This window comes from Macadamia integrifolia, chromosome 9 (genome assembly GCF_013358625.1).
Source record: "Macadamia integrifolia cultivar HAES 741 chromosome 9, SCU_Mint_v3, whole genome shotgun sequence".
In the NCBI taxonomy this organism is placed as follows: domain Eukaryota; kingdom Viridiplantae; phylum Streptophyta; class Magnoliopsida; order Proteales; family Proteaceae; genus Macadamia; species Macadamia integrifolia.
In genome coordinates, this window is record NC_056565.1 from 15,719,145 (window position 1) to 15,738,994 (window position 19,850).

General features: G+C 36.7%; 2 protein-coding genes and 1 non-coding gene across 3 annotated transcripts; 1 reads left to right on the plus strand and 2 right to left on the minus strand.

Annotated features, from left to right (window-relative positions):
- The first annotated feature begins 151 nt into the window (after positions 1 to 151).
- TRNAR-CCU lies at positions 152 to 224 on the plus strand. Its single transcript has one exon. It is a non-coding gene; the product is annotated as a tRNA-Arg (tRNA).
- A 381-nt stretch (positions 225 to 605) lies between these two features.
- Positions 606 to 11,981, minus strand: LOC122088249 (uncharacterized protein At2g34460, chloroplastic). Its single transcript, XM_042657447.1, has 9 exons — positions 11,600 to 11,981; positions 9,054 to 9,166; positions 8,045 to 8,098; positions 7,835 to 7,919; positions 7,056 to 7,161; positions 6,519 to 6,605; positions 6,268 to 6,365; positions 3,455 to 3,564; positions 606 to 854 (listed from the first exon to the last, which is right to left on the minus strand). Exons 1-9 carry the CDS (start codon positions 11,880 to 11,882, stop codon positions 789 to 791), a joined length of 1,002 nt encoding a protein of 333 aa, XP_042513381.1. The 5' UTR covers positions 11,883 to 11,981; the 3' UTR covers positions 606 to 788.
- A 5,030-nt stretch (positions 11,982 to 17,011) lies between these two features.
- On the minus strand, positions 17,012 to 18,626 carry LOC122089947 (F-box/kelch-repeat protein At3g23880-like). Its single transcript, XM_042659725.1, has one exon. It carries the CDS (start codon positions 18,464 to 18,466, stop codon positions 17,285 to 17,287), a length of 1,182 nt encoding a protein of 393 aa, XP_042515659.1. The 5' UTR covers positions 18,467 to 18,626; the 3' UTR covers positions 17,012 to 17,284.
- Between the last annotated feature and the right edge of the window lie 1,224 nt (positions 18,627 to 19,850).

Here is a 19,850-nt window from a genome sequence, read left to right on the forward strand (position 1 = left end):
CCTTAAATTAATCGTCCGAATTATTCCGAATAATTCTCCGTCCGAATAATTCCCGAATCCGAATTTGCTAACTATGGGGCGACACCGGCTGGGCTCGCTTCAACGTCTTTTTCAATAAATTAAATTCATAAGTTCCACCTCATATCTGAATGCGCCTGTAGCTCAGTGGATAGAGCGTCTGTTTCCTAAGCAGAAAGTCGTAGGTTCGACCCCTACCTGGCGCGTTTCAATCTTTTTTTTTATTTTTTAATGGTTTCAATTTAAAACTAATCTAACAGTGCCTCACAATAGATTCCAATCTGAAGGTTCTCATCGACAACCTTGCCAAGGTACCGTAGCCCATCAATAGGAATTTCATAAAAACTATAAACAACTTAAATGATTACATATAAGAATTGAAATTTATTTATTTTTCCTTACAAGAGCTAGAACTGGAAGATGCCGACCCCATGGAATGATGGAAAGATCATCCTAAAATTTACGGTTTTTCCAAAAAAAATGCATGACCTGATGCACCATGAAAAATTTCTATAAGAAAAATTTTTTTTTTTCCTTTTTCTTTTTCCTTATCATTATTTTATTTTTTGGTTTGAATAACTGGAAGGTACAAGAAGAGAAAATGTGATTACAAAGATTTCAGAGCAAAATATTTATAACTGATTTTAAACATTTCATCTGCACTTAATAGGTTGAAGTTGTTGTTGCTTCAACAATCTTCATAGTACAAATGAATTAAATTTCATATCTTTTTTGGTAGAGTTCATGATGAAGACTACTGGTAAATCTAGCTATTGGACTTGTGCAGATCGGAAGAGCTCCCTCCATTTTTCAGGATCGCTTCCTGGTCCTTCTCCCTGCATAGTTTTGATTTAGAAAGAAAAAAAAAAAAAGGAATATTCACCGAACCCTTGCTAGAAGTGGGTAGGCCATGTGGTATAACCTCAAGAAGTTCGAAATACATTATCACAGAGAAACAGAACAACATAGGAAATGGTTGATAATATGTATAGATTGTATTCAAAAGGAATCTTACAGAAAGGAAATCAACAAAGAAGATAATGTATTCAGAAAAGTTCAGTCAATATCAGAAAGTACAAGAAAAGAAGAGAATACATTTTATGAGTTTGTCATAATCTGTGCAACTTAGAGAATTTCTGAAAAAAATAAGACCCAAAATATATTCCTCTTTTCTAGTTGATTGTTGATCATAGCACTACCAGTTTCAGCTTTTGAAGCTTATTTATTTATTTTTGGCCACCTTCTGAAAGAAACAGAAAGGTGCATGGTAGCAGTTACCTGTTAAGCCGTTTTGAAACTAGTTGATCTCTAAGATGGGATCTATCCAACAGGGTATCTCCCACAGGGGATCCTATGCTTTAGAAATTTGGCACGTGGTGGTTGCGATTTACGGGTTTAGGCTAAAGAAGAAAAAAAGGTAGTATCCACCAAGCCCCAGCCATAAAATTGACATTAGGTGAGCTCTCGATTACCCAGAATAAACCTACTCATTTACCTTGTGCCTCTTACACAAGGTACTATTAGGGGAATACTGCTCACACTATCCAAGAAAGCAAAGGTCTTGACACTTATTTCTCCAAAGGTGTATGGAAAGGATATAATCAATCTCAGCAACTGTAATAGGTGTGAAGTCTTTCATGAAGAAATGTAGGGATAACTAAAAATGTATCGTAAAATATCAGTCAGGTTTTTAAATTTCACTTCATGATTCACTTCTTCCTCTAACTGGCCGGTTGTCGAAAACCTGCATGCATGACTTGTCAAGTCAATTAGCCTCTTGTTCCGTAATTAGGAATTACAAGTAATGCAAATGCTAGAAGATTTCATGCACCAACATGAAAGTGGTATCTTGAAGTTCCAAGATATTGAAGACAATCCTGTTATATCAAACTGGATTGTTCTAAGTAATTCCATGCTTCAACATATCGCCATCCAGGAACTAGTGAAGGTGAAACTGCTCTGAGGGTTATAGTAGCCCCTCTTAAATCCAACAGTAAACTTCCTTGGTTGTTTAGGATTGGTGTAGTGTAGTAAAAAATTTGATCTCTTCAGGGTGATAAGATAAATCAACCAAGTTTCTGGTTGCCTAAGGAACTATGTTTTCCTTCTGTCTTAATTTTTTGATGAAAATGAATAGTTGTAGTTTATTATTTAGAATAACAGCCAGCAAGCAGTGACATTGATCTTTCCTTGATAGAGCAGGTTTAGGTCAATAAGTTTGTAGAAGGGATTGCAGACCTCCCTTCTTATGGTTAGGCCCTTCTACCGTATACTTCTACTCTCCTCCAGAGATGGTGTCTTCATAAAGAGAGAGAGAAAAAGGAAAAAAGATACAGCCAACTACAGCCATTCTCAGCCTCAGGTAAGAACAAGCAACAAGAAACACTTCAACTGGACCTGAAAACTAGATTTCATACTTGGCATGGTCTCTGTTTTCTTTGTGACCTAAAAGCTTTCGCACCTCATTGACACGAAGAATATCCCATTATATAACTTACCCCTCTTTTCTTTTCCTATTGCTTTTGCTCATTGACATCAATGTGTGTGGTACCAGGAAAGCAACACTTGAAACCTGTGAAACTTCTTTCATATTTCTGGAAAGTGAGGTCAGTGCGCCACACAGGTAATGCTCCCAACTTGGGGTCGCTCCAAACTTTTATACACAACAACTTAGGTGGCCTCCTACTGCACCCTCTACTCACATGGTAAGTTTCACCACGCTCGGTGAGAAGATAGGGTGAGGCTTTGGGAACTGGCAGTGAAGTCAACTTAATTAAAAAAAGGAGGAATACAAAGGGGAATTGGACCATATAGTAGCCTATATGGTAGAGTTGGGCAATGAAATTTGATGTCTGATTAATCTCGGTCCCTATCAACTGCCTATCTGCTAGGGCTGGCAACATAAATCCAGTAGTAGCTTCCTTTTCTATCAAAGCCAAGCCATCCCCTATTGAATACCTCAAAATATTTTCTTAATCTTCATCCAAGTCTTTTCTGATGTCCGATTCCCAACTTTTAGAGCCTTCATTCTTCTCCATTTTATTAGAAGGTGAATCAGTGGCTAATGACTTTCATGATTTTTAAAATTGGGCTACTCATAGCTTTTCAAGGATGACCTAATAGTTGCATTCCTAGTCTTGAGGCCCTTGACCACTCATTCATCCCAAAATCCTCATCTCAGAATTCTGATGTGTCAAATACAAAACCAAAACTTCTGGATGTAGTGGACATTGCAAGAAAAGAACACATTAAATAAGAAATATGCATTATGACAGTCAAAACAAAACGCATATCAAAGATCAACCAATGAGTAAATAGGAATGGTTATAAAGAACAGCAATACATTTTCCTTGGCAAAGTGATCATAGAGTTTTGAAAGTAAGACAAGATTAATTTTTCCTATCATCCAAAGATCATGTTTGATGACTACAAATACCTCAACTGAATTGATTTCATATGTTTGGCCTTGAGTGGATTCTATATCCAGTGCTTGTATGCAAGCTTCAGCCACTACAAGTCTACTAACCTCTCCCACAAGTTTGTCACCTATGGAACCATCAAAAAAATTTAAATGAGGCATCTAAATTGCAAAAAGAATAAAGTCAAGGCTAGGCGTATAATTATTTACAATGGGAAAAAAAATTTAATTGTTACTACAAGAAATAAAAAAGCTTGTAGGTTGTCCTTGATCCTACTCTATAACTTATATGAACACTAACCCCATAAAGATAGGGATCCATCTCGATCTTGATTCACTATTTCCAAATTTTTTCTTGCACCAAAGTACCTTGGCTACTGATGTTATATACGGACATGCTCTTAAAAAGTTCAATCTCCTTGTTCACTACCATTAAACCTCAAATTTGTAGGAAAGGGCAGTGTAAATATATACATCAACACTCCCCCACAAGTGTATGCCATCTTGGAACCGTGCATGTGACATGAACGCATGGCCACATATGAGTATATGACACTGAGGGAAAAGAAGTAGGGGAAATCTCCTTTTGGCACTTCCCAAGAGTCAAACACTTGACCTCCCTGTTCTGATACCATGTTTTGCTACCATTTTAACTAGAAGCTTGAACTGTTAGGGAAGGACAATGTAAATCTATACATCAACACTCCCTTCAACAGATTCTGTACTTTTAAAGCTCCAACTGTTAGGGAAGGGCAATGAAAATCAGCTTCTACAAGATACACTAAGTGATGACTGAATAGTGTTAGGAAAAATATACTATAAATATAAATCCCCTATTTTTATGAAGTCGTAGAAGGCCACACAGATGATTCCAAACGTATCAAACCGGATTTATATGAGCATTGCATTTCTTTCATCCATTCGTCGGAGGCGAATAATTTCAAGCTGAGGAGAGCTGATGCAGATGAGAACTGAAGACTTCCCAGTATAGGAAGTCCAAAAACAACCAGGCTTGATGTGGTCTAGTTCTAATCTGAACAGGTTTAACATGGCCTGGGTCCACTTTGTTTTAGTCTAAGTTGATCTTATTTTGTTTCAAGTGTTTTAAGTTCCAGTTGAACCGGTGGTTCACCGGTTCAATTTAAGTTGTTATCTTATTTTCTTTTATAGTTTTAAAAGGATGGGGCAGCTTGTAAGGGGGGACGTCTAGGGGGTATCCTAATCTAATTAAACCTGTTTTTAGTTGCTATAATAAATAAAGTATAGGCCAGTAATTGCATCCCACAGTTTTACTCTAGAACCTGCCTTGTGGTGATTCAAGGTGACGATTGGTGGTGAAACCAATCACACCTTGAGGTGGAAAACCCAAGTTGCAGCTGTTTTATTCTCTTATACTCTTCCAATCAACTCCATTCAAGGTACAGCAGTGGTACTACCACATCTTGCAGCAGAACCAGCAGTATCCACGATATAACTTTCCTACTGTTGGTGGGATTTCTGATAACAAATTATCAAGTCTGATCTACATTTTGATTTCGCAAATCTTATTCGGTCAGTGCTCTAAACTTTCTCCAATAATCAAGTTTTTATTTTGCTCGTTGAATGCTGTATTCCTATTCCAAGTTCGATTCAATACTTGCTATTTTGGCGGGTTATTCAAGAATTGATATTTGTTGATCTGTCGAGTGTAATATCAATAGCATAGATAAACCTACTATTGGGTGTATTGAATCTGAAATTTGATCATCAAAAAGATCAATTGACAGGTCAAACTTGAGGTCTCCTACTCCAACTAGGAATTGACCATTATTCCAACAGAACCCTTGGATCAGGCCAAAACTTTCAGCAGCTATTCTAGGCCATTAGAGGAGAACTCGACCTGCATTATTTGGCCATCTAAGTTATTGACTTTGTTTTATGCAACTTCTGTTAAATATAGAAATTTGGTTTCTGTTTTCGATCTTCTTTTGGTTGGTACTGCGTATACATATCAGAACCACACTACTAACATCATCTCCTCCAAACTAGTTCCCACAAATAGGATAAACTTTATCTAACAAAATAACTTCCTAAATAATAGCTAATGGGTCCTACTACTAATACTAACTACCTAAATTAATAGCTAATGGGCCTTATAATTGAGCCCATTACGAACAAAAACATTTAAAACAAAATCACATACCAAATATTATGAAAACAGGCAAAATGAAAAATCAAACCACATCTAATGGTGGTAATTATGCTCTAGCATTAATTACTCGTTTGAAGGCATCTGCATCTAAAACTGAAAAATAGCAAGTCCTTGTTTTCTTGCCCAAATACCTAGTCTCTACTAATAATATTACACTCAACTGTCGGGCCTCAAGCACACCAATTCTCTCAGTCATCATCCCTGCTCTGCTATATGGGATGCAACCAGTATAAACAAACTTATTTTCTTTATAAGAGATCACTGGACGGTTCACAACACAATTGTTCAAATGTACAGATCATTTTCCTGGTGAGTACAAATGCTCATTGTCATCTCATTAGATTTGTTCAAACTCAGAGTATTTAACTGAGATGAAAAGGCAAAAATGCCAAGAAATGAAAATTAAGAATGCCATACAAGGACTCTGCATTTTTTACTTTAACAAACACCCAAACTTGATCAAGTTTTAGAAGTAATCCCTTATGTGGAAAATTAGTAGAACTTGCCAATATTGTAGCTGATCCATTTAATTTATTGTCATTGGTAATAATTTTAAGATCTAAGAGATCCCCTGAAGATACAGAGAAATCATGGAGGAAGTTTCTATTTGTTCTTTCTTCGGGAGGATTAAAGAGAATACCTTGACCTATCAGAACTGCACGGCGTTGCCCAGCAGTTGCTTTAAGCAAAGTATTCAGATCATATGAGGTGTATGGTCCATCTGTCAGTCTTCCAGGTCTGGTACACCAAATAAAGGAAGATTTTCAGAGCATACTAAAGAAAACACTAATACAATTATCGGACAGAATGTTTCTCTACCAACCAGTGGAACAACAATATATCTTGAAATGACTAGCAGAAGCAGAAAAAAAGATGAAGAAAGTATTATACCTGATAATTGTAAAAGGAAGACCAGACTTGCGAACAAAGTCCTCCCCCATTTTCTTATACTTGAGGACTCCAAAGAGGTTCATGATACTGTTGAGAAAAAATTCCCACTGGATCAGAAATCCCAATGAAACATTCATCCTCACTTCACTAGTTGAAATTAGATTAATGTCCGACTTCTAGTCATGAGCATGTCACAAACTAAATTCAGCCTTACTGCCACTAGTCGATGCACTCTTCAGAGTAGTTCTGGGAACCAAACAGCTCCATAAAAATGGAATCAAATGCATGCAAGTAATTACATATCGTTTGGAAAGATAATCAATTGCATATGTTCACTTTCCCCAGGAGAACAACTTAAAGATGGTTCAGAGATAAGCGACAGCTATGAACTTATCTATGTCCACATATGTAATCTATAAGAACTTTTCCCCATCCAAGTATGTAGGCTATCATCAAAATAATTGTCCTCTTGCTATTCCAAATAAAATTTCAATTATTACACTGAAAACTTAATTTTCACTTAAGTAGTTAAGGTACCTCCATGGCAACTCATCGAACTTTGTAACCCCCACTGATGAAACAAGAACAAATCTCTCCACGGATGGAGGCAGTGCACATACAAGATTCCGGACTCCCTCCCAATCTTCAAAGAGAAAATTATAGTTAAAGAGAGGTGCAGGTAGAGATACTGAAGTTAGGCAGTTCAAGAAGTTCACCATTTATCTTAGGGCTCCCAATTTCAGGGGGGAAAACTGAAATCATAAAAACAGTCAACAGACTGATGGCAGGAAGGGAAGAAATGAAAAGGATCTGAGATGCAACATCCATACTCTGATCCATGAAACGAAGATCAAGCCTGGCAGAGGCTTTCATTTAGAAGACATGATATAGAAAAGTAATAACTATGTGGGCTCTCAACCTCATTCAATTTGAATCTGTAAAGTCCTTTACCATTTCTCTGTTTTCATTCCCTGAAATGAAAATCTGTTTATTGATAATTTTCTTAAATGGCGGATGGACAAATCTTTCTCCTCCACTTCTCCCCCCCCCCCCCCCCCCCACCCGGCCCTGAGCAGAGTGATGGGAGAAGGAGTTGATTGTCTCCCTAAAGGAATGATCCTTCAAAACGATTTTTACCCACAAAAGTTCTGCATCTGAATGAGCTAAAATTTTGCCCTGTAGCATGAAAAAAGTGTCAAAGAAAACAAGGACCGACCCATGCAGGGATCACTACCACAAACCACTTTCATAAAAATTAGAAAGAAAGGAAAAAGTTGTGCCACATTGGAAGTCTCCAACAAAGGCATTATGCCGACCTACTCTTTCTGGTGTATTATCTCCATCCCATCGCTTTGAAGGAAAAGCTGTAGTTCCAGTGCAGCAAATTATATGTGTGACTCCCTACAAGATAACTCTATAGAAGTTAACATAGAAAGAATGCCTAGTAATAATATATTCCATGCATTTAAGAAACCACTTCAAATCTATAAATCTCACAAATAGATCAAAGAATTAACAAAACAAACCTCAAACATAGCAGGATCCAAATCATCCGGGTTTCGTGTGTCACCTTTCCATACCTACAAAATTTTAAAAGCTCCTTGAATTATAATTGTATACCCCAAAAAAAAAAAAAAAAATATTATGAAGGGAAAAATATTTTCTGATAATAAGAGTATCATATAATAAGCATTACAAAGAAAATTGCAAGAGTATCCTAGCATATCCGCTGAACGCATCGTATCTTTAAGGTACTGATACAATACCCAAACAAATGTATTGACTGTATCGGGTCGATATATAGTCGTAACCTATCAATACACTCAATACATCTCTTATAATCTACAGAACATGATCCATCACTGCAAAACACTTACCCAGAGCTCCTGAAAAGGATTCAAATCAATTATTTTGGGCAAAGTTAACTTGACTCCTTCCTTCTACTGGAAAAAGTGACTCTAGAAGTGCTGATTTCATCATCATTGGGGAATCAAACAGCTTAAAATCTAGGATTGAAAGCAAGTTTATGCAACAACATTTGTCATCAAAACTTCGAATTTTTACTAAAAATTGATTTTGCAATGGATCACTATATTAGTAGGGAAAAAAAAAAAAAAAAACTAATTGATTGCATTTTTTAGCAGTTGTGCATCTTAACCCTAAATCTTCCCCAAATTGAAAATGACATCTTTTTTTTGTATTAGTATGTGTAAGAACCTCATCCTTTACATATAACCAATTGAATGCACTTGTCTCATCATACTTTGTTCTCTTTTTATACATAATATATTTCACATATTTACTTATTTATAGTGTTTTATGCTTCAAAACCATATTTTTCATGTATCCTAAGAATTTCCATACGTATTTTTAGCGTATCTTGCTTCTCTTTGATATGATATGTCTCTTAAAATCACCCTTCCGATACGATACCTGAGACCAATACTTTAAACCTTGGAAAATTGAATAAATTTGATGAGGAACAGTTTCAAAATGAACCATAAATTGATGATGTGGTATTGCAAAGTTTGGTACCTGTAAATTTTTCTCATCTTGTTCACCAAATAATGTTGATCCTTTAAAAAGATCCCGCACTAATAAGCGTGATTTGATGTTCCTGCTCAGCAATGATGCTACAATCAGCTGCCCTGATTTAAAAAAAAAAAATAAATAAATAAATAAAAAATAAAAAAAAAATAAAATCATACCTTAACACTACAGGCTATAAAAAAGAAGTGACAAAAATAATTAGGTAGAGTAACAAACAGTTATATCAAACTGAACTCCGATATATTGATTCAACAGGACAGTACTTTTTAGCATTGGAAAAAATTAATATAAACATCCCATTATGGTACTAATGCTGAACAGAAAGATATGTTGCATCTAAGTACTGGAATTGTATATTTAAAACCTTACATCTGCTGTAAATTAGTCAAGTAGGGTGTGGGTGTTGGATCTCATTTTCTTGTTTGAATGCATTAGAGGGAACCAATAAGGTAGGTTATTAGTGCAGATTAGTTGGAAAACTGTGACAGCACAGAAAATGGGGAAGAAAATAACACACAAAAGGCACAAACGAATCCAAAGGGAAAAGAAATGACCTGACAAAAGAGAGAGGAATGTAAGAAAATAATAGCAGAAAGATCAAAAAAATATTACTGAAGGTATAATCAGGTATATTCCCAAATTGGCAGTCTCTACCCTTCACTGGCGTCGTACCCAATTTTACAACCATTTATCCCAAAAGCTCGAGCCGTTAAGGGCTACAACAATGGATATCAAGACACAACAACACCTGTCCAAATAATTTTAGGAAATCCCAGAAAGAACTTACAATGAATATTGAAAATACAAATATTTAAGGGACTCCACATGATTTAGGTGAAACCAACTTACTTTACCAAGTCATAAGTTCATCCATGGTACAAACAGATAATTGAGGACCCTAATAAAGAATTGATTATGACTATTTTCTTCTATGAATAATTATATTATAGTAATTACTTTGAGAAACATCCCCAGATTAGCATACCAAATTAGAGTAACTACCGAACTTAGATGGCCAACAAGCCAGTCTTTCACAGTAAAATTTACAATTTACCTGTACTAATCACCTAAAAATTTTGAACAATAAAATAGAGGATAAAGAGGATGGCACCTCCACTTTTCCCAAGTTGAGTTGTGTAGAAGTAATATAAGTATTTAATATTTTTCTAATAACAGCAAGTACTCATTAAGATTGCAGTAATGCCATCAAATTTTGTACGAAGATATTAACGAAAAATTCCAGAGCCATCTAAGTATTTAATATCTTTGAAGGCTGTACCTGTCACTAGACAGTTTTCTGCTCTATATGTAGATACCATAAGAGGAAACAGGGCTTTACAAATCGGTTCCATCAACATAACAAGAGTCAGACTCCCTGTGGCTGAATTCTAGTTTTGCACTATTCAAATTCAACAGAAAAGCATAAAACCAAGAAGATGAAAAGACAAGGTTTTCAGCTAACCTAAATCCGACGAATAACATCAAGATAAGAAAAGAAGAAGAGAAATACATAGGATTTTGAAAATTCTAAAGGTGAGAAAGAACATTGTTTATTTGAGAGTAATATTTCTACAAATTTTTTGTGCAACATTCTTTTTTTTTTTTTTTTTATATGAATAAGGGAATTTATTAGAGGGAAAGAAAAATAGCACTCTTCATGGATTTTGATCTTTTGTACGTGCTTTATCAAAGTCCACTTTTTGCTTTTCAATTTAAACAATCTATCATTGGAGAAATAAATCAAAAGGTCGTAAAGCATATTTACCTACCTAGCCAAGATCAGTGCTTTGAAAAATTCTGAATTAATAGCTATAAATTTTTTTTGATAAAAGCAACTACTAAATATAGATAGTTATCCTAAAATAATTTTGAAAGGGCAAAAAATTGTGTTTTTGGTATTGCGTTCCAGGTGACAATATGATAGTAGCAATGCAGAAGCTGTCACAAAAATATCATACCATGGTACTTTTGATCAATTCAAATATAGTTTATGTAATTCCGAAGATTAAGGATGATGTTTATGTGCCTTGAAACCAATTTTCAAGTTTCACAATACCAGCTTCATTCAGATCAGAGCCATGAATTTACACTTGGAAATTGTTTGTGCTTGTTGACTTATTAATTACATGAAAACTTCGGACTAAGGGTTTCCCAATCTTATCCATGCTTCTTGGGGAGGTTATCATAATTTGCATTTCCAGATATTTACAATATCTTAGAAATTTCTGTTTCCTTTCATATGCTATGAGGAACCACTAATTCTCTGTTTTTCTGCCAAATATGAACTTCCCCAACAAAAACATGGATAGGTTACAACAGTCATCAACAGAACATTCAAATCCTTCGGTACCTCTAAGGTTTTGTGATCTCTTCTAGTAAAGTCAATAGGTTCAATTTGACTCAATTATTGGTTCTATCCCAGCTTACCCATCAAACTAACAAAGAATTCCTAAGGTTTCCATAAAGTTTGAATTCTAAACTATAAACAAAATTTAAACTTCGGCGAAGAGAGAAATAGAAAGCAATCATACCGACTCCACCAGTTCCGCCGACCACAAGAACAAGCTTTGAAGATGAAGGGGTAGACTGAGAGTCCTGACTATCATTTGTGGTTATGGATTCAATCTCTTCTTCCTTCACTACATGGCGTACTGAAGCGTCACCGCTGAGAGTTGAAATGCTCCTTGAGCAACAAAACCCAGCAGAGTTCAGTGGCGAGAATACAGAAAGAGAAACCTTTGAAGGACTCATTGAGAATCTTGCAGAAGAGATCGAAAAATCAGGGATAGTACTGAGTGAGAGTTTCGTAGCCATGAACAATCAACCAAAGCCACCAAGAGATGATTCTCTACGGACACAGATTCAGAGAGGGAGAGAGAGAGTGTGTGTGTACTGATAAGAGTATCTGTACTGCGGAGAAAACGGTTGCTAAATGTGGTGGTGGTTTCATTTGGAGCCAAATGACAACAATACCCTTGATTCTGTTTGGCTGGCTACAACTTCAATTCTTGATTCCGGGACAGAATTGGAATTGGTGTTTGGCTTTTGGGATTAAGGTTCAGAATTCTCAGAATTCAGGATTTGGCTGAAGGCCAATACCGTGAATGTGACTCTTGGAAATTTTAGAATCTGAGAGAACCCAATTCAACGATTCTGGAATTCAATCCTGGAGTTATATAATTCTAGAATGGGTTAGATTCATCCATAAATTTACACTTTTAGGGTTTGGAGGGTATGAATTCCTGTTGTAATTGGGGGTATTATCTTCGGTATTTCCCTTTTTTAAGAATAAGGAATTCAGGTAAAAACATTTTGATTGGAAAGAGACATTTGGTCTTGCCGCACTTGCCTATCAGGTTCTTTTGGTTTAGAAGAGGAAAGGGTGGGTATTTTAGTCATTCTAATTCACCGTGTATATGGTCATTCGCCATAGGATAAGCAGATCATGTGGGCCAGGCTAGCAACGCCAAACTTGGATATTGGCTTCAAAAACACCCTCTCACCACCATTAGTTTGCTGATTTTCTGTGCTTAATTAAAAGGCAAAGAACAGGTGCTTTGTAATTTCCTCAAGCTTCAATTAAAAAAAAAAAAAAAAAAACCCTCCAGCTTCTTCAAAAACCCACACATTCGCACGATGCCCGTGTGTGATCGAATCTGCACGCCAAGACACAGTAGGTAAGGCCTCACTCTTTTTCTCTCCTCTAAATCTCCCATAATATAATCATGGACATCTTCAATTTTATTTGTGATGAGACTGTAAATTGAACCCACCTGTGGAAAGATAACAAAAAATATCTGGTTTTGTGATTCATTCAACAAATATAAGCTATTTAAATGAGCATTCAAACCTTTTGATACGTGCCAATACATACGAAATAATACCAAATGAATGAAAATACAAATTTTATCTCAATGGCTAAATCACTTGAACCGATACAATCATGTATTGTACGAGAGCTTTATACATGAATATTATGTGGGGCTAAGTCATGCTATTTGTCATTCTCTTTAAGATTGTAATCACCCCCTATGGTGCAATATCGGTCCTTTTGAATAGACCTCTAAGGGTCCGTTTGATAACGTTTCTACTGTTTCTATTTCAAGAAACGGCAGAAACATAAATTTCCGTTTCTAGGAACATAAACGATTTTGTAGGTGTTTGATAAACCTTGTTTCTGAAAACATCGTTTCCCGCCCTCGCGACAGGTCTTTTTGCTACCTGGGCGGTGAGACCCGTATCGTGGTGGTGGACCGCCACTCCAGCCTTGAAGACCTCTTTGCCCGGCTCTCTCGTAGCCTCCTCCATGGACGCTCTTTCACCCTCAAGTACCAACTCCCCAACGAAGATCTCGACTCCCTCATCTCCGTCCCCATCGACAAAGATCTCGAGAACATAATCGAAGAGTATGATCGCACCACCACTTCCTCCTTGAAGCCCTCTTGCCTCCGCGTCTTCCTCTTTCCTACCAAGCCCGAAACAGCCGCCTCAGTTGGCTGTCTCCTCAGTGATTCCAAGTCGGAAAACTGGTTCTTGGATGCCCTCAACGATGCTTAAATCTTGCCCAGAGGGATCTCTGTTGACGCTGCTTCCGTTAATGGCTTGCTAGGTCTGAACGATGCCATCCATGTCCACCCTTCTGCTGATGGGGAACCTCAACCTGATTCCATGGGTGGCAATATAAAGCAGGTTAATAAATTTGGGCAAGATGTTCAATTGCTATCGGATTCTCCAATGATGGAAACCAATTCCTCTTTCGGTTCAACATCTTCTTCGCCTTCTATGTCTAATTTGCCTCCGATTCGGGTTCATGTTGAGGATGATGGTTGCTTGATTGATCAGAAAGTTGGGCTAGGGGAACATTTTCTCGTAGCTGAGCATCGCTGCTCCGCAGAAGCAAGAGGAGGGCTTTGTTTCATTGTCTTCTCCTCCACTTGTTCTGACCAATACTGTCGCAGTTGTAGCAATGGCGTTAGTTGGTGCCGTTAACCCTACTACTGTTGCTAGTGAAAACTCCGGCAGGATTTACTCGGACAACGATTGATCAGGCCATGGGGCCCCTGTTGGTTTCACAAGTCTGTTTTCATAAATGAAAAAACAAGTAGAACTTGTTCCATCGTTTCTGTTTCTTGAACCATAAATCAATATAAATTCTTATTTATGTTTCTGAAATAAATAGAAATGGTACAGATTTATCAAACGCTTTTTGTTCCGTTTTTGTCGTTTCTTGACACAAAAACGACATAAACGAATTTCTTGAAATGCTATCAAACGGGCCCTAAGATGAAACAGCTCTTAAACGTTTCAATAATTCTTGCACTAACTCATTGGACCACGTTAAGATACACTTAGATTATGTCCAATCAACCAAAGAAATGGAACTCAGCAAATTCTTTTTTTTTTGTTAAATTCCAAAAATCTCAAAACAATAAGAGAGAACAGTACGAAGAATTAAGACAATTCAACATACCAAAAAGAAGGGGATTTCGGTTTATCTGGTTCAACCTCTAGCATGGTGTAGGTTTTTATTTATTTATTTATTTTTTATACAGAATCAGCTGGGGATTAGAGAAAATTGGGCGACCCAGATCAGGATCAGATTGATTTGAGCATTAGGTGGCTAGCCGGATCCAAGCAACAATTTTGAGTATAAAAATCCTTGACCAATGGAGGATAGCTGGTAGCTTCCCAAAATGTGTCTATCAAAACTAAGAGAAGGTGGAGGGAACAGAAATGAGATAATAAAGCGCTGCTCTAAAATACTACCAAACCTTACCAAAAATAACAGATTCCGCAGAAAAAAAAAACATTCAAAATCTTATCACCTCATCATTCATTTTCTCAGAAACCTGTAAGTTATACCCAAATGCATAGGAAACAAACAAAAGGACAATAACATGTTTCTTTGACAAATTGAGGGTGGGGTTATTGCTAAATTCTTTGCCTCTGCTTTGAAGTCATTCCAAAATCTAAAAACCAAAACAATGAAGAATATAAAGTAGACAAAAGGATAGCTACTGTTTTGGGGATTCATGAAGTATTGGAAACCTATAGTCTAAAGAGCCATTTGCAAAAATATGACCTCCATAGTCAATCCTTGTTTCTTTGTTCGCGCGGCCGACCAAACCTTCTTCTCTCCTTTCTTCGTTGTTCAATTCATGTATGGCTTCTCGTTCTCAATTCAAAGTAAGTTCTATCAACAAAAAGAAGTTGGCAATACAGTCCAAGGAGTACAGAGATGTAACTTGGTGGCAGTCCCATAAATGACTTGTTTGCAGGGAAGCATTATCCCATTTGTGAACAAAAGATTAAGGTAAACCATTTACCTTTCTTAGGCTTGGTACCCAAAAATGAAACCGCAACATCATATCCTCATAATATGTACAATTTAAAACATTCCAGGAGTGGTGCATAATATAGTGATGGATCCTTTCTATCATGTACACCAACCTTTTCAGAGAACTGATAAAGAGTCCTGTAATTTACATTGGAGTATCATTATTTAATCGAACAATGTACTCCCATTTCGGACGATTTTAGTGATATCTGGCAATGGAGCTGTCCACTGCCAATAATATCAAGAACATCTGGAACACTCGTGTGAGGCAAAATCACTTTTGGTCCTCAATGAGTTAGGAAGGCAACCCAAGGTGATTTACAATCTACAAACATATAACTAACTCATCAACAGCAAACAAGTAAATTTTCATACATATGTGTAGACAGGAAAAAACATATGTGTACAACTTGTACTGATTAGCTGGGACAACGGACTCAGAAATGACCTTAAAGGACAACTGGGAGTTCTGGTCTCTCACTCCTCCTCTATTGACTCATTCTAAAAAGTAAGAAATGCAAGAAAAAAATCTGTTACTCAAATGAGATGTGTGTGGTAATATAGAAGCCTTCAACACCAAAAATGATACTCTGCTGTTCTCAGATTTGCAGAGAAATATAACTCAGAAAAATAGAACCACGGAATAGATCTTGGTTGGGAAGAAGAAGGACAGATAGGAGGGTCTCTCACCCATGGCCTCTCACCATAACTCTCTCAGAGAGCACTGAATCTCTAGGCCAAACAACAAATTTCATTCTTTTTCTTCAAATCATGTGGGGATAAACCTCCTTCATCCTTGAAATTATAATAGAGTTAAATGAAACAAGAAAAATCTCCTTTGCATGGGGAATTAGAAACTCCTAAATACAATCAAATTAAATCAATCCTATTTTCTAAATCAGAAATTAGAAAGTAACTAAAATAGAAACTAAGAAAGCAAATAGCAACTAAAGATATGATATTCGCAACATCTAATATTCTACTCCAGCTGTCCATATGGGACATATAACTGAAGCTAAACATTACCACGATCACTGTTCACATGAAAAATAACACGTGAACACAGTGCACATGAACAGTAACATATGGCATTTTCTTCTTTAAACTACATCACTCAGTCCCAAAAATTCAAAATCACCCAACCTTCAGTGTCAACTCAATTCAAAATCAAATGATGGTGGAAACTTAAATGAATTCCATATGAAGTACAATATGTTAATTTCTTCATTGAAACCTTTTACGAATTAAATCCCCCTAGAGTAAAACAAAACTGTAGACATCCTCATATACTTAAATGCACAAATTGTAACTGCTTCAAACTTCAAAGAGTCGGCAGAACATCATTTTTTTAATGACTTTTCCAGGGAAATTTGGTTTGGCCAAGAACTCATTGTAATTGAATAATGTTTCATTCTTTTCACCCATCCATGACAAATAGTGATTCATGAACGTGAAGATTCATGCTCCATGAAACAGAAGAGCAAAGTGTAGGAAACAATAGCTCTCCCTTCCAGACTATTTGTTAGGAAAGAATTAACATATCCTCAGAATGAAAAAAAACAACTGATTAAATAAGAATTCCAATGTCAAATAGAAAACATAGCAGTGAAACAAAAAGGTGTAAGCCATATATTAAAACAAAGCAAGTCTCTAAAAGAGGAGGCTACATTAATTAAACATTGACGTCTATTGGTCTACATTGATTTCACAGTATATGTACTTATCCATTCCCGATTCAAACATATAAACTTAAACAGTTAAATTAATACTAAATGCATCAAAAAATTTCAAAGGCTTCACTCTAGTTGTTGTTCCTTTGCCCAAGCTAATCACATGTCGCCTCCACTGCCAAGCTTCCTCCTTCCTTTTCCCTTCCCTCCTATTCATTACCACCATCCATTCCACCAAGAGCCCTGAGTGAAACAAGACTCTCAAAGTACATTTCTCTACGAAAGTTCCACGGTGGCAACCTAAAACGATGCCTATGAGTCGCTTTCTTCACGACATCAAGTATAAAGAAACCATGCTCACATTCACAAAATAGGACTTCACCTTTCTTCAGAATGTATAAAGGCTTAAACGGTTCCGGAACCACATTCAATATTTGGGCAACTGAAAACATTTTAGTCCATGTTGTTTCATCACCATAATCCTTCATGACCCAAATGTCGAAATTCCAGCCATCCTTGCAGCCATGCAGTGAAAGAAAACCACCCAACTCCTCCACTTCCATGGGATGGTTGGTCTCTCCTTGGCGGAAGCTTTTAGGCATAGAAAATTCCCTGAACTTCTCATCCCCAAAATCAAACGAAATCGGTACACTTGAGTGACGGATTGGGCCACTCGCCATCCAATGAAGAGCTCCATTGACTAATGCATGCAAATTTGGGTCATTTATCCTATACCCAGTTTTTCCAATTGATCTCCAAGAAGAATCCTTACCAAGAGTATACACATAGACACCATCACAAAGAACAGAGTGTTCAACCTCGTAATATAAAATAATGATCACCTTGTATTCATCGGTTCTAGGACTGTAACCGAACCCAAAAACAGTAGTGTCCAAACTACTAATATATTTTGGGTAAGGCAAGCTCTTGTATTCTTTGGTAACTGGGTTTAACAAATGTACAGTAATAGAATAAGGACAAGAAAAACAGAGTAACCCATTACATGAACCTGCAATCTTCAAGGACTTCAAGGACCAATTTTTAAAAGGTAAAACAATTTCTTTCTGCGGTTTAATCTTCCTCTGGCCAGGAGTTGTGATGCACTTAACTACACATGCCTCAAGGTCTATAGAGTAGACTGTGGCATTCGAAATACGGATGAGTTTGGGAATTTTATTGACTTGGGTTGAATGATTGAGTTGCAATTTGATGAAATGAGGATTGGTAACTAAATTGCACCAATGTTTGCATACGCACCTGAATCTCATGAGGTACTTCACTGGTAGTCTTGAGAGGATATTGTTCTCGATATCGCTAGGGAGAGCAGACCAGTCTATCGTCCTACACGGCTGCATTTCTTGCACTGTCTTCATTTTCTTTCTTTTATTCATTTTCTTATCGATTTGCTCCACACGTGAGAGACACAGAAGCAGGAGAAGGAGATGAAGAAGTAAAAGTTGCACAGTAGCAGAGACGAGATCGAAAATCAAAGCTCGAAAGCCAAAGGAAGGAGCGGTAGGTTTGATATCGAGTAACTTGAACGCTTCTTAGACACCCTTTTTTTTATTTATTTATTGTTATTATAGAAAATAAAGAATAAATATAAAGCTAAGAAGGAAATTATCAACATTATCCCATAAAACAGTTCTATTTCTTGATATTCTAACGTGATTAGACAAGATTTTTTTTTTGGGTAAAAAATAATGTACTGATTTGCATGTGTCGGGGTATACGGCAGATGAAATACACGGTTCCATCAACCACGGAATGGAATTTGATCAGACTGTTGTACACTGCGTGCTTACATGAATAGGGTCTTTTGACTAAGAAATCCACAACACTGTTGATTTCCCCAATGATAAACCTGAAAGTAAAGAAAATAAAATATTGGATCGAGAGATGAATATTAAGATAATCAATTGTAATGGGAGAGGAATAATTTCTGTTGAATCAAGCAGGCAAGGTAAGACATCATTTCCTTGTTATCGGATTCAACATTGAGGAACTCAGCACTGAGTGAGATCCCTTCCAGAGGACCACTGCTGATGACAACAACTTCCCCTACTAAAATGTTTGTGAAAGCTAAAAGTTCTGATTAAGCTAGCAATGTTCCTCATGGTGCCGACTCATGACTCCAATGCCTCCTCTATTAGGTTACAACACTATTCCATAGTAAAATCTAATGGATCACTATGAAATGTATCAACTATAAGAAAGGTAGTTGCCACCTTCATTGATATTTTTAGATAGATGACAGAACAAAAAATTATAATAAATATTCGTAAGCAATGATAACTTAACAATTAGGGATGCAATATTCGGGGGAAAAATAGATGTAATCAGAGATATATTCCAAGACCTTTTAACCAATAAACTTACTTACCTTTTCAACCAAAGGAATAGGATTCATAAAGTTACATATAGGGGTGTCAAAAAAGCCCGATCAACCCGAAACAATCCTAACCCGCCTTAAGCCCGAACACGGCTTGGGCTGAGATTTCAGCCCATAGGGTGGGTTAGGGTTGAGATTTTTAGGCCCGAGGCAGGACCCAATCATGTTTATTAAGTATATAATCATATAAATATGCTAATAATTATTAATGGGTACTTATAGAAAAAAGTCTTTCGCTTTTCACAATTTACACATATACAAAAACTTTGGTCTTTGGCCTCTGCAATGCATCAAGATCAAGCAACCAAGTAATTGATGGTATCAAGTTGGACTGGATTGGGTTAAACTCGACCCAATTAAGGTTTATCAAGGTTGGATTGGGT